This window comes from Ctenocephalides felis, unplaced genomic scaffold (assembly GCF_003426905.1).
Source record: "Ctenocephalides felis isolate EL2017-DRISC unplaced genomic scaffold, ASM342690v1 CF-g0.4_SCAFFOLD_01492, whole genome shotgun sequence".
Lineage (NCBI taxonomy): Eukaryota > Metazoa > Arthropoda > Insecta > Siphonaptera > Pulicidae > Ctenocephalides > Ctenocephalides felis.
The window spans coordinates 55,455,049-55,471,117 of NW_020537646.1; the positions used below are offsets into that span (position 1 = coordinate 55,455,049).

Genomic DNA, 16,069 nt, shown 5'->3' on the forward strand with positions numbered 1-16,069 from the left:
AACTAACAAGCCGCAAGGCCAATCGCTTAGTGTTTGCGGGATAAATTTCAAACAGATTATTTAGAAAATCATTATCTATCACATGGGCAGTTATACGTTGCCTGTTCACGAGTTGGAAAACCATCCGCTTTGTTTGTGTTAACGTCAGACCAAAAAACAAAAATGTGGTTTACCAAAGACCACTTCCATGAAACGGATAATTTGCCGATTTACTTTTATTCACTTAGAGAAGTTCAACTAAAAAACACTTCATTTTTGTAATCAAAATAAATTTATTACTGTTGTATAATAAAATCACATTTTTCCGTTTCAAATATAAAACAAACAAAAAATTTCTTCATCTTTCTCACGAAACCATCTGGTGGCGAAACGGAGTTCGTCGGGTTTGCTAGTATATATATATACGTGTTTGTATATGTATATTGTATATATATATATATATATATATATATATATATATGTACTATTTATATGCATATTTATGTATATGTAATACGCTTTTTTATGTTTGTATTTTTTTTAATTTTTCATTCCTTATGTTGTCTATCTAGCTATAATTGTCATTGTCGTTATAATTATAATACTTGTATCTATAGTTTTTTTTGCAATTTCTGTTATTTTTTCCTAGTTTATATTAATTTCTCAATGTTCATTCTGTAGATTCACTGATGATGACATAAAATCCTATGTCGAAATGTTTGGAAAAAAATATCTAAATTGCATTTTTCACACTGATAATTCAATATACATTATTCATATTTGAAGTGAATTCAAATTATATTATTCAACCTACTATCAACAAAATTATTGCAGTAAATGGAGAGGAAAAAAGCGTAACATTGTATTTGACAGAATAAACCTGATGATGGAACGTACCTAGTTCCGAAACGTCGTATTAAACATCTTCAAAAAACAAATTGTTTTTTATTATTTGATTTACTGTTCGGAAAATCAATATATTGAAAAAATCCAGGACTTATCTATTGAATATACTCCAGAACACAATGGGACGAAATTTCTTTCAATCACTGTCAAACACTTCAGACCACAAGCACCACACTCTGATGAAAACATTTTCAAAACTCAATATTAAATATGCAAAAGCCATCAACAAAAAAATATTTTTATTACGATGTAAAAATGAATGGATTATACCGAATTTTATAACTAATATTATCAACAAACAGTTTTTGCAAACAACTTCAAATATATATAAAATTGAGCGGCAAATTTCATACTTACAAAATTCAGTACCTAAATTAGAAATAAAAAATTCATTTATTGACATAAAAAATAAAAAAACACGAATAGATCAGATAATAAATACACTCCGAGAAACAATAGATGAAAATACTTTTAATAAATTTTTAGAATTCGAAAATAAAAAATACGATAAACACTTTCATATTATTATAAATAAACAAATACAGAAATTGAAAAATCTTTTACAAATTCGAGATAAAAATTATCTATTTCATGTTTCTAAATTTTCGATAGACAAATGGCTAATAAATAAAACCAATATAGTCATTCCAGAAAATATCCAATACATTTTAGCACTCGGTCCAAAATTTAATTACGCACCTAGTAAATACAGAAATAATGACTTCATAAAAATTTTACGTAACATAGAATACAATATCAGGAACATTGAGACTGACAAGCAAAATCGGATCAGGTCAAAGCTATGTGAAAAACTAGTTAAACATTTAAAAAAAGTTGATAATAGTTTCCAACATATTCATCTTAAAAGACTACACAAAGATATAGCGGAGACCAAATTATTTATTAAATCTAATAATATAATTGTTTGTCCAGCAGATAAAGGCAATATGACGGTAATCCTTAACAAAGAATTTTATACTAACACAACATTACGAATGCTAAAAGATGATACTACTTACAAAATCATTACAAATGATCCAACACAACAGTTTTCTAGACAATCAATTAAATTAATTAATTAATTAAAAAATAAAAAATTCATTTCTGACAAATTTGCCTATAATTTAAAAGTACAACATCCTATTGCCCCAAAAATGTATTGTCTCCCCAAAGTCCACAAACCTGAATGCTCTTTTAGACCCATTGTATCCTACGTTGGTTCCCCATTCTATAATATAGCTAAACACATTGCCAATATTTTAAAAAATGTCACAATTTCCTCTCCTCACTATGTAAAGAACTCTTACAAATTTGTGGATCTAATCAAAGACCGAAACATTACGGACGATCAAATTTTTCTAAGCCTTGATATAATTAACCTTTTCACATGTGTTCCCCATGATTTAATACTTGATTCAATTAAAAAACGCTGGCCCACTATTTGTAACTACACCGACTTTCCCATAACTACTTTCAAACACATCATTAACACTGTCCTGAATTGCTCCTATTTTAATTGTTTCAATAATTTTTATCTACAAATCAAAGGTACTGCTATGGGTTGCCCATTATCCCCTGGCATTATAGACCTAGTTTTACAAACCCTTGAAATTTCTGTTTTCTCCACATTAAATTTCCAAATATATTTTTATGTTAGATATGTAGATGACACTTTTTTTATAATAGACAAAGAACAATCAGATATGATACTCGATACCTTTAACAATTACAATAAGAGCATTCAGCATGAAACACAAATCGACAACAAATTAAACTTTTTAGACGTGACTGTACACAAAATTGACAACATTATTTGCACAAATTGGTACAGAAAACCTACATGGTCAGGAAGATACCTTCATTACGCGTCATATTGTCCCAAAAATTATAAAGTCAATACAATCATTTCTTTGATAGACCACGCAATCATGTTGTCTCACTCTTCTTTTCATGCCCAAAACACAACATTAGTAACTAAAACTTTATTAGAAAACGGATATCCCCTCACCCTCATCAATTCCATTACCAATAAAAGACTTTCCTATCATAAAAGTAACAATTATCAATCCATCTCCAAGTTATTCCAAGACAACAATATTAAACCAACTTTTCACAGCATGCCTTACTTGGAAGACTTATTTGATTATTTTGCCAAATTACTCAAAGAAGAAAATATTTTTATTTCAGGAACAGCTCTATATTCTTTTAAAGAAATGTTTTCAAAAATTAAATCCACCACCCCTCCTAAATTCAATACTAACATAGTTTATTCCATCACTTGCAAAAATTGTCAAAAACAATACATTGGCCAAACATCACAATACATTCATGAGAGAATGAGACAACATGAATTAAGCGTCACTCATCATAAAAGCCGAAATTTCCAAAGCACTCTTGTCTAGCATTCCATCGAAAACTCACATAATTTCACCTTTGAACCCAATATTTTATATAGAGAGGATTGTACTTTTAAAAGACTTTTTTCTGAAAGCAGTTTAATCTTTTTGAATTCGTCAAATAGTGTTAATAAAAGATCAGATCACAATATCATTCATGACTCATATCTAAATTTTTTAAACCTGATTAAAAACAATTAATCCTAATAATTTTTGAATATGTATATATATATATACATGTATATGTGTTATAATATATGCACATCCATATATGTGCTTATATGTATGTTTTTGTGTGTACACTATATACATGCACTTGCATATATGTTCATGTATATAATTGTAGATACATTAATATATAGATATGTGCATATGTATGTATGAGTATGTAGGTGTGCATATGCATGTGCATGTATATATATATACATAATATTTCTCAACATTTACTAAAGCAATATTTCCTCTTTTTTCGTAAATTACCAATACAAGAGCCATAAAAAATCATTTTTGCCAGGAATTCCGTACGTTGTCCTTTACATCTGGCCGACAGAACTTCATATCAGTGTGTTTAAGTCTTGTGTAGTCGTAACATCTACAAATATCATCCAAAAAAATCGAGTGTTTTTAACAAAAAAATATTAGTGATATGGATATATAAATTATTACAGGTAAATAATTTTTGCTTCTCAATTTTATATAAAACCTTTTTTAGTTAATTCTTATTACTCTTTACCCCGGTACATAATCCATTCCTTTATAAAAAAATTTTCTAATTAACCTGTATTGACCATCATTAATTAATGTTAATCAATATTTATAAAAAACATTGTATTTGACAGAATAAACCTGATGATGGAACGTACCTAGTTCCGAAACGTCGTATTAAACATCTTCAAAAAACAAATTGTTTTTATTATTGGATTTACTGTTCAGAAAAGAAACAATCAATATATATAATATATATAATATATATATATATATATATATATATAGGTTTACCGTGTGAATAATACATACCATGCTGACTAAGAAAGGTTTGTTGTATCACACTTCATAAATTCGATGTCCTTTAGTATTAGTTTATATTGAATGTATGTATTTAGAAGCTGTGTCATATTTCAGTGTACTTGAACAGTGAATTCCAGAACATATTTTACTCTTCTGTCAATCATACTCGAAAATTTATTGATATAAAAAAATGGTTTCCTGTGATACAATGTTAATTTTTATACTATTTATTACACAAATCTGATTAATTCCTTATAAATAAATTATACTCACCAGGTATTTTCATAAAGATTGGAAATTTTCTAAAGTTTTAAACGTAACACTAAATCGTCCCGTGCGTCCCAAAAAGTGATTATAATTGCCTAGCCTTCAAGACATAAGATACGAGTGATACATATATACATAGTATCACGAAAGTTGTAATCTATTCGATTTTATGACTGGATCATTGTTGTTCATTATGTGTGTTGTCTATTGTTTGATTTAGATATTTTTATTAGTTAGATACGTGTTTTATGTATAAGTTCATTATTATTATAATTCATATTTCATTAAACAAAAAAATAAACTGAATATTGTAAACATTTTAACTTTAAATTGCTCTAATTAGAAATACTTGGTTTTTTGCTTACTACGTTTTTTAAATCTAAAATTGACCCGTTTCAATTATTATAGGGCAATCCGTAGTAGAGTTGAACTCGGACATGCCGACCTGACCGTCCTTATGTGGTCCTTATCAGGGCCATGCACCAAATTTAATATAAGGGCTTTTCAAATTTCCACTCGGGGTATTTTGAGTATAAATTGATGATAAGTGTTTGATGGCATGTGAAACAGCTAATAAAAAGCTAAATAATTTGATTTTAACTTATAATTTTTTAACATGTATCTTGTTTAACTCCTCAAACATTTGCTTATATGATCGACACGAAACGCCATGTGCAATGCTGATGATAAAATCACCTAATAAAAGCTAATAAAAGCTTCAATATTTACATATCATCGTACACTATGGCATGCATGAAAACAATCAAGCTTTACGGTAAATGAAAACAATTTTATATTCATTTGCATTATTTTACTGTAAGTTTTTACACAACTTACGTTAAAAGTGTAAAAGTTAAATTCATAATTAATACAAATAATAAGATAAAATTTAGAGGAATAGAGGCTAAAAACATTCAAAAAAAATTAATTTGGCGATCATGATATTAAAGTGCATATTATACATACCTCCCCCACTCATGTAACATAGATAAGGAAACCTCCACACATTTCCCAATCCAACACTATAGCCTACACAAGCTAAAACAAATTGCATTTTGTTTTCCCAATGTTGCCGCCTTGGCTTTAGGTTAGAATCCTCAAGATTTTCAGATATCCCAAAACTTTCACCATCAAAGTAATCGTCATCGTTTTGAGGACTAAAATAAAAATTACATTGAATGAAGCTTATTGTAAGCGTTGCATGATATGTTGAAACAAACAATCAAAAATAATATTATGCAATAACTACTATCAATAGAGTACATTTTTAATTTCTTCTTACAAATGAAATAACTACTATTAGCCTGATCAATTTAAACGTAAAATCAAGGTGAAGGTGACTATAGTTCATAACGGGCTGTAACTAGGCAAAATTGTTTGAAATATAATTGAAAAAGAAATCTCAAAAGTCCCCATCGATCCTATGCGAAAAAATGGCACTAGATCAAAGGTTAAAAAATGACCCCTTTGTGATATTCAGGTAATGGTCAGTTTTATCGCAAAATTATCTGAGATAATATTGTGGAGTATATAATTATATACAAGAAATGTATAAATACTTTTTTTGCTCAGAGACACCGTTTTAAAGAGATATCACTTTGAAAAGTACATTTAAACGCCACCTACAAAATAGTGTGCTCAGCTCGTTTTTTACATAGTTTTTCCAGTAGGCCTATTTCACGGATCTGTCGTGATTTTGTTTGTTTTGGAACACTTGCAAAATAATATTTGTGATTTGGGGTTTGGTAAAAATAAAGGCGGTAATTATAAAAAAGCAACTGAATTTTTTCATGAGAGTCATAATTCTGAAATGTTTCTACATCTTTTTTCTACCGTTTTTCTTAATCTTCTCCTTCTTCTTCTTATTCTTTTTCTTTTTATTTTCTTCTTTTTGTTCAGTAGTAGTTTAGGAGTATGTTTCAAAATAGAAATAAACATTTTCAAGATTTTACTCCTAGGTCTGCAGAGTCTGAAGTTTTTATTTATGAAGATTTTTAATTTTCACGAAGAATTTCTGGTTTATTTTCTCCTATCAACCTTCAACAAATATCTTTTCCTGTTTCTAATTATATGAAGCCACATCCAATCTAGTATAATTGCTCGAAACGTATTGAATAACAATTCGCATTTATTTTTTTTTTCTTCTTTGGACTATATATATATATATATATATATATATATATATATATATATATATATATATATTAGGGCGGGTCGATCGGAAATATATGATTTTCGGATTCTAAGGATCAAAATAAGATACCTACGTTGATGAAGAAACCATATCTCTAAAATTAATTTTGATGTTTCGTGCATTGACCCAATTGTCAATGCACGGGACATCAGAATTCATTTTAGAGGTATAGTTTCCGAAAATATTTATCTACATTTATGAGTTTTCGAAATATCCGCCTTTTGCCAGTATAACAGCAGCGTATATTCTGGGCATCCTTCGATCAATTTATGCAATGGTTCCATCGTTATTTTATTGCGATTCTGTAGGAATGTCCAAAGCTGTTTCGTATTAGTTGGTTGCAATTTTCTCGCATGTCTGCCTAACTCGTCCCACAGCAATTCATCCGGCGACTGAGAAAGCCATTCCATATATAATATTTGAGTGGTTTCTGCTTCCCTTTGGCTACGATGTTTGGCTCCGCCACCCATAATTCTTTTCCCACACGGCAAAGAGCTGTTGAAGAATGATGTGGTAGATTTTTTTGTCTACCATGGTAGATTATGCATAACCCACATCTACGTTTTTTCAATATCCTATACTAATAATTACCGTTCAGTTAAAAATAATGATTATTGCTTTTCGAATTACTATTTACACTAATAAATGAGTGATGTTAAATGTAGAACTGCTTCAAATAAAATAATGATTCTCAATTCCCACAGTTATACTTTAATTATCCCTTTAACAATTATTAAAATATGTTCAATAAAATTGTATATTAAAAATTATACACTGCAATTCATAGAACAAATTTATTTCCAATAGCTCAATTTATTTTATTGCAATATTTTTAGTCATACCTGTAGATGGGGATATATAAATGAACGATTTTTTGTTTATTCACGACTAAAACATTGATTTTACAAATTTATCACACAAAAATCATCGTCTGCCTTGTCTTTGTATTTATTGTATTTATGTATTTATGTATTTATTGTCATGGCATAGATACACGTGTTCAGGGCTGCTCCTGGGGTCCTCAGCGCCCGCATGCAAGATTTGTTTTAGCGCCCCCACCCCACCAATAATTTTAACTGTTTTAACATTTATGATTATATGAATATTAAGTAAATTCACACAAAAAATTAGTAATAATCTGAAAGCGTATAAAATACATTGATTTTAATTTTATTTAGAAAATTGAAGCGATTTGACGGTTGACCATAATTAAATATTTTATATTTTCATGTAGTTCTAACATATATGTAATATTAATACTTGGGTTTTGAAACATAGCACTTATTTCATTAAACCCATTTTTATTTTTAAACATAACATTCATTCTTCATGTTAGATTTTTAAAATTTTATTTTAATTTTTTGTTTCAATATTTACAATATCCAAAATTGCATCTTATTGATATCGTAAAGCCAAATTGTATTCATGTTTACTTTCCCATCTGGTTTTGAAGATCAGATTGTTGTTTTGAAGTTAAATTTTTAACGTATTTTATTAAAAGATGCAAAGAAATTACATATTTCCTTTACTATATTGAAAACAAAACACAATTATATTTGTATCCGTATTATTTCTGCTTAATTAATAATTAAATTTAGTATGCACACCACTAGGCATAAAAAAGCTCACGAGTTTTGTTTCTAAGTACATTTTGCTTCGATTTTTCATATTTGCTCCATTTCCATAAACCTAACCACGCATGTCTTCAAAGTTCAAACTTAATCAGATGCAAAACATTTTTAACAAGTACAATTAAGTTTCTTGGCCTTATAGTCATTTTCTAAGCACTGACCTCTCATTTTTCATTTTTTCTATTATGATTTGTATCTATTTTTTTAACAAGTTTCGTTCAGCTCGCAATTTTTCATCAATGATGCCGAATAATTTAAACTTTCGTAGGTTTGCGCTTACGGTATTGAACACTAGATAATTTCTTTTTCAATTCCACATTAACTTCGATCGAAGAAAAATTTAATAAGCTCATTAAATAATAAGCAGAACAATAATTTACTAATTTGCATGAGTAATTAATTGTTTCTACAGATATCACATTGCAAACTGAATATGCTTTATGTTTCTACGTATCCATAGTTAAGTTAGATTGTTTATTATAATCTATTATAAAATAATAATATCAAAATACGAATAATAAATTATAAATTTCATTTCCAAATCTCGTTTTGGCGCCCCCTAAGGCGTGCGCCTGCAGGCAGGACCGGTTCTGCACGTGTTGAAAATTGAAATCTTTCAAAAAGTATAACAAATTCAGAAAGAATTAATATATAGCATGCGCGGTAAAGATACAATATCACGTTGGATTTTTCTACCCAATATAATTGCTTCAATAATGTTGCCTATAATTTTTATAATTTCGTATCATACTTTAACTGGCTTTTAGTATTTTAATAACTAAATTACATTTTTCTCACTAATAATTCAATATACATTATTACTTAAGTTCATATTTGAAGTGAATTAATTTGTCAAATTTTGTTCAGATGTGATCTATTCAACATACAATCAACAAAAATATTGCTGAGAATGGAGAGGAAAAAAGCGTGTGCACTATGATTTTTTTAATGTGCTCCAATTTACTTGATATTTGGAAATATGCTAATCCTAATCCTAAGTTCAGAAATGAAAACAATTTGCATTTCGTCACCACCCCCGCATTAATTGGATTATAACTCTTTTAATTCTGATTTTATCATAACTTGTAATACACTATCTTAAAGGTAATTAAATGAGCTACAACTTTATCTATCATAAATTTTACCGTAACTTTAAACTAACTAAACGGCGAAGAGTTAAAGGACACAAAAGACATTCTAGTTGGACAGCCGCGCACTCTTTAAAAACCATAACTCTATAAATATTTGTGTACAGAAAAATAATAAAAAGCAATAATTAGTCAGAAAAAGACCTTGAATTCCTATTTATATACCTTTATACATATCTATTATTCTGTCAGAGATATAATAATGAGAAATAGTTGTTTTTTTTAAAACATAGATTTTTTTTCATGCAATCATGAGCTTTTTGGAAATCGTTTGTACTAAAGTTGTGGTATTTTCTAGTATTCATCAAGATCCCTTAAACCAAGTTAATTAACCATATTAATTAATTTTGTTGGAAATGGCACTCATAAACTATTTGATTTTAATAAAAAAAACATTGTATGCGTCTTTTATCTGCATAATAGTTCACTCATTTTACATTCAGATGTACCAATTTTAAAGCTTATTTTAAGCACTATAAAATCACATTTTTATATCCAGCCTAATATTGTTCCTAGAACACTTCATATAACACCGGTTTATTAAGATTTTCGTTAAAATGTATATTTTAAAAAATATTTGCAAAAAACGATGAAAAACGCAAAAAAAACAAATTTTTAGTAGCCAGTAACTTGAAAAGTAATTTCTTTTTTGAAAAACATTTTTCTCTTCTAATTAGTTCTTTTATCGATATCCGTCGTTATTTTGAAAGAGATACAATTGCACCACTGAAAAGGGATGTCATCCCCCCGGAAAGTGGCAAAGAAGTCTAAATTATTTTCACTTTTAAACTTGAGAGTAAGATGAACCTAATTCCAAAATTTCATGCAAATTGGAGCAAATTAAAAATATTCAGACCTAAAACGCTCCATCGACTTGAGTAAATATTTCGTATCCAATGCCAAACATATTTTAATTTTTGACACAATAAAACTTCTAAATAATTTTTTGAATAAGTAAATTTTTTTGTATTGTGATTTAGTAAAGTAAGGCAAAACACGACTGCATTTAAAAGTTAAAAAATAATGATCTCAAACTAAATTATAGGCTAAGTTTGATGTGCGATCACTGACAGATGCATGCGCAGACTGCATCATCTGTCAGACGCATGTTGACTGTAAATCTTATATTACTTTAATTTTTGGCACATCTCAGCTGCTTTTCGGCAATTATAATGTAGGCATTACATTTTTCTTATTCACAATCATAAATATATTATATTTTAATATTGTCTTAGCCTATAAGCGAATGGAAATGTTTGGCAAATGACAGTCTTCATTTGTTTTTAATGTAAAACTATGCCTTAGATATTTTCAAGGTCAAACAATGATAAGCGTTTTTTTGTAATTTTTTCCATTTATTTCTACAAGCTAACTATATTTCTATGAATCAAACAATCTTAGAAAATTCCCCGAAAAAACTTTAGGTAGATCTATGAAAATCCGAATAATAGTTTAGGAAGATTAACCATTCATACGCTGTTACGGAAGAATTTTATTTATAAGATATATATATATATATATATATATATATATATATATATAAATCTCGTGTCACGATGTTGGTTTGCGATGGACGCCCAAACTACTGAACCGATTTTAAATTTTATTGGCTCATCGTGTGCATATATATCCAACTTAGGTTATAGGAAATTTTGAAAAGTAAATTTGAAATATAAATATATAATTTTTATAAATTTCTAAAAATTTTGGCAGAAAATGACCAAAAAAAAACAAAACACTAAAATGACAAAGGTCAAAATTTAAGGTAATTTCGATATATAATTTTTTTTAAAAAAAAATTGACATTTCAAAAAATAAAATTTAAAAACATGTACATATATAGAAATATCCAACATTTAAATCCAAATTTGATGAAATGCTATATTCAAAATCACTGTTTATAGTTTTAAATCTAATTAAAAATCAATGCTCAAAAATTTGATTAAATGTTGACATGTAAAAGAATTAAATGTCATTTGTCAGTATTTATGAAAATAATTATATAAATAGAAATACGATTTAGATTTAATTGATTAGCTTACCAAATTATTTTTGAAACCAAAACTTCATCAAAACATTATAGATCAGAGATCACAATAAAAAAGTGGCATATTGAATTTAAAATTAATCATAAACAAAATTTTGACATTTCACAAAAAAAAAAATTTAACGACTTACTTCAATAAGAAGCAAAGAAATTAATTATTCCAAGTTATGTTATAAGCAATATTGCCAAGCAAATTATAGATACAAAACATTATTGTAAAATAAATATTATCATATTATATTATATTTGGACCAAGAAGGAAATATTTTGACATTTATAAATTTAGTACATATTGGATATATGAAATTGACATTCACTATTTTTCAATTAAATGCAAATGTAAAAAATCAAATATTTATATAAAAAATTGTATATTTAGATAAAGATACTGCGTTGATTTAGACTAAAATTTAAATTATTATTTAATTTAAAAAAAAATTGACATAAACAAAATTAAAATAAACAAAACACTATGATGCGTTGGAATTATTTATCGGAGTGTAAAGAAATTTGTGTAATTAAAATATAATATTATTATTAATATATCAGTTAAGATATATTTTGATTGTCATCGCAAATGCTAATCTTACAGGAAATTGTTACCTCTTAAATGGAATAGTATAATATGAGGGTATCATTGGAATCTGACAAAAATAAACTAGACAAACTAAATATTATATCATATTATATTAAATTTTGACCAAAAAGAAAATATTTTGACAGTTATAATTAATTTGAAATAAAATGCAAATGTCAAAAATTAGATCTTTATGTAAAAAAATATTTATTTCCACAATATTCCTGTGTTGATTTAGCCAAACTTATAAATTTAACAATTATATAATTATTCATTGATGACTTAAAATAATTATTAATTTATTAACAAATAAATAATATTTGAAAGAAAATTTTATTGACATATATGACATGACAAAAGTATAATAAACAAAGAACTATGATGCGAGTGAATTAATTTTTGAAGTATGAAATGTCAAATAATTTTGAAAATTATAACAAGTTTTTAACTATTTGTCTATTGCACTTTTATTAATTTTTTAACAATTTAGGCATATTTTTTATGGCAAAACAACGTTTGCCGGGTTAACTAGTATATATATATATATATATATATATATTTATCTTATATATAAAATTTTTCTGTAATGTATAAACCTAAACGATTATTCGGATTTTGATAAACCTTCTGAAATTTGTTAAGGGAATTTTTTAGGATGTATGTGATTATACTAATTTAGGGTGCGTTCGCGTTGGACGCTTACGCGCTCTGAGCGCTCACGCTTATAAGCACAAATTTTTAGCGTTCGACTTGGCCGATAAGCGCTTAGAATCGATAACTAAATCCCGTTCGTTTTGGATATTGTGAGCGTCAATAAGCATCAAAATGGCGGCAACGGTAATTGTGTAAATTTTATTACTTTCTGGATCATTCAGCGGGATTATAAAGATTTTAGCAATTAATAAATAAATGAAATTTGGTTTGCTTATGCTTAATTCATATTAATATTAAAATTAAAATTTAAAATTATTTAATATTAATTAAATTTAAAATTAATTAATATTAATATTAAAAAATAATTGTGATATACAGCTTGGCATTTTTGCGGGGTTATAAAGAATTTAACAATTAATAAATAAATGAAATTTGGTTAGCTTATGCTTAATTAATAGTAATATTAAAATTGAAATTTAAAATTATTTAAAATTAAATAAATTTAAAATTAATTAATATCGATAATAATATTAAAAAATAATTGTGATCTACAGCTTGCCATTTTTGCGGAATTATAAAGAATTTAACAATTAATAAATAAATGAATTGACAGATAGTAAAAACAATTGACGCTCACGCTCACGCTGCCCTCCCTCTGTGGCGTGAGCATGGCCGGTAATCTCCGAACAAATGTAGATTACCGTGTTTTGAAATGGATTGGTATTTGAATAGTTCGAAGGATGGCGCTACGATTTCCAATTTCATTGATCTAGCAGCTGGCTTGTTGATCTACATTGATTTGATCGGCCATTTTCTATAAGTTGTCAAGTTGTCATCGCGTATTGTAGTTGAAATTTTCTGTGATTGTTTATATATAATTATGTTTTGGTGAATACTTTTTTCATTTATTATTAAGTTAAAATGATAAAGTGTTATGTGCCAAATTGTTATAACCCCAAATATAATAAAAAAATGCATGTCTTTCCGGCATAATTATCAGGTATGTATATAATGATGTATTATGCATATAATGAATATGTATCATCACAATACTATAAAAATGTTATATATATATATATATATATATATATATATATGTGTGTAAATATTTGTGTGTAAAAAGATGCTTTCAATTTGGATGCAGAGAGCGAATAATCTTTTAATGAATGACCTAACTCTTCGGTTTGTGGCACAAATCAACGATAATTTGAAATCGAAACCAAATAGAAGTGTCTCCTTTACGGCAATAACAAAATAGTTTTCAAGTCACTGGAGAATGCTCTGATACAGAACCAGAAGAACAATCTGCAACTCCAAGGACAAGGACAAGTAATTATAACTCTAAATACTTCAATAACATTTGCAAAAAAATATTAATAAATGAATCTTATGTTCTTAGGAGATGGAAGCCTAAACACCTTGAAAAAGATTTTTGCAGCACCTCTAAGATTGTGAAGTGCAGGTTAAAAGTCACCTATTCTGATACCAGTTTTCCGAAAAGGTATTTTTTCATACTAATTGCAGCAAAAATATTTAATATGATAATTACAATATCTTCAATTAATATGATATAACAATATATTCAATAGGAGTCCTTGATGGTAGCTGCAAATTGCCGCAGAATGCAATGATAAGGCGTAGGAGTGCCTTAACACCCAGAAGGTGTATGATACATCAAATTTTGTTTCGGGATTAAAATGCAATGCAATAATTTAAAGGATAAATTCCAACAGAGTATACAATGTTCTGAGAAGTTTTCAAACATTCCGGAAACTTAAAATGTAAGGGCAAGAATTTTGATAATGTCTCAATTAAGAGAGCATACTCAAAGACCAGACTGTTTATAAAGCGTAAGGGTTTAGTTATAGTAACTAAACCTCCTTGCAATAAAAACTGGATTAAAACGATAGATAGATTTGAGCTACAATTGGTATAAATTAAAAGTAGTTCAGGGTTTTGGTTACTTACGTTTAAAAAAAACCTTATACAGAAACTATTCAAAGATTTCGTCAAATATAACTTTATTAATGATTGATCAGATAGCAAAATAACTATTAAATGGAGAGATAATAAACAAGAATGTCTCGTAAATGAATTTTAATCCTAGGAATTTAGTTTTATCTCAATTTGGATACCAATATATATATGTTTTGTTTTTAGGATTATTTTGTTTGGAAAGTATTCATTCTTTTTTAAAAATGTGCTGTTCTTTTTATCCTTTTAAATTATTGCATTACTTGTCATTCCTTCTAAATTTGTCATTACATCATCAATACTCCTGCACTTTTTACTTCTTAGTTTTTAAGTTTTTAATATATTATTATTAGTCATTAAGTAATTAATATGAATAAGTTATTTCTAGAATATTAATTGAATAAGTACTTTAAAAATATGTCTGTAATATACTTTAATTAATAGTAGTCAGTTATTTCTGGTTAGTTTATAATTCTTCAAAAATATTTTGAAAATATATTTTGTATTTCGTATGTTTTGTTCTTATTTCAAATATTTTTTTTCAGATTTTTGGGCTGTATTGATTTTATGTACAAATGTAGAAGTAATACCAGGGGTTAATTTACATACTGTATGAACATGTGCTGCCATGTAGTGATCTATTCGTAAATTAAAATGAGTGTAACGTCAAATGGCCCGAGATAGCGATCTATTTATGCTTATTTATCTATGGGCGTGAGCATGTATGAGCGCAAAATATTTGCTACGAGCATCCTACGATGATGCTACGAGCGTACTTATGTGACACTCACAGCGCCAAGTCGAACGATGAAAATGACATGTAAGCGCGCTCACAGCGCGTGAGCGTCCAAGTCGAACGCACCCTTAGTAATATTGTAGAAATAAATGGAAACTAGTTGGTATTAGTATTTTTCCTTGAGGCAAGTTACATAAACTTCCCTATATGTGTAATTAATCGACTTAATCAATAAAAAACTAGTCGATATTGGTATTTGGCCTTGAGGCAAGTCACATGAACTTCCCGATATGGTCTAGCCATTTTTGGGAAAACGTCGATTTACGGCAAAAAATCTGTTCACACACACACACATACAAACACACATACTTTTTTCCAAATTTGGTCCCATTCGATCCAGAATGGCTTGAAACTTCGAGAAAACATAAAATTAGCAAATCGGATTATTTGATAAAAATATAAACTTCTCCTTCGGAAAGTTAAAAATAGCAAAAAACAACATATCATTGTTTGACATTGAAAACATTTTGATACACGAGAACTGTCATCCGC

The 16,069-nt window shown here is 27.8% G+C and overlaps 1 protein-coding gene across 1 annotated transcript in view; it reads right to left on the reverse strand.

Annotated features, from left to right (window-relative positions):
* LOC113371608 (sodium- and chloride-dependent GABA transporter ine-like) overlaps window positions 1-16,069 on the reverse strand; it is a 432,836-nt gene that overhangs the window by 223,207 nt on the left and 193,560 nt on the right. The window contains exon 4 of the mRNA XM_026612248.1: window positions 5,523-5,713. Within this exon, the coding sequence (XP_026468033.1) occupies window positions 5,523-5,713 (191 nt within the window). The remainder of the gene's footprint in view (window positions 1-5,522; window positions 5,714-16,069) is intronic.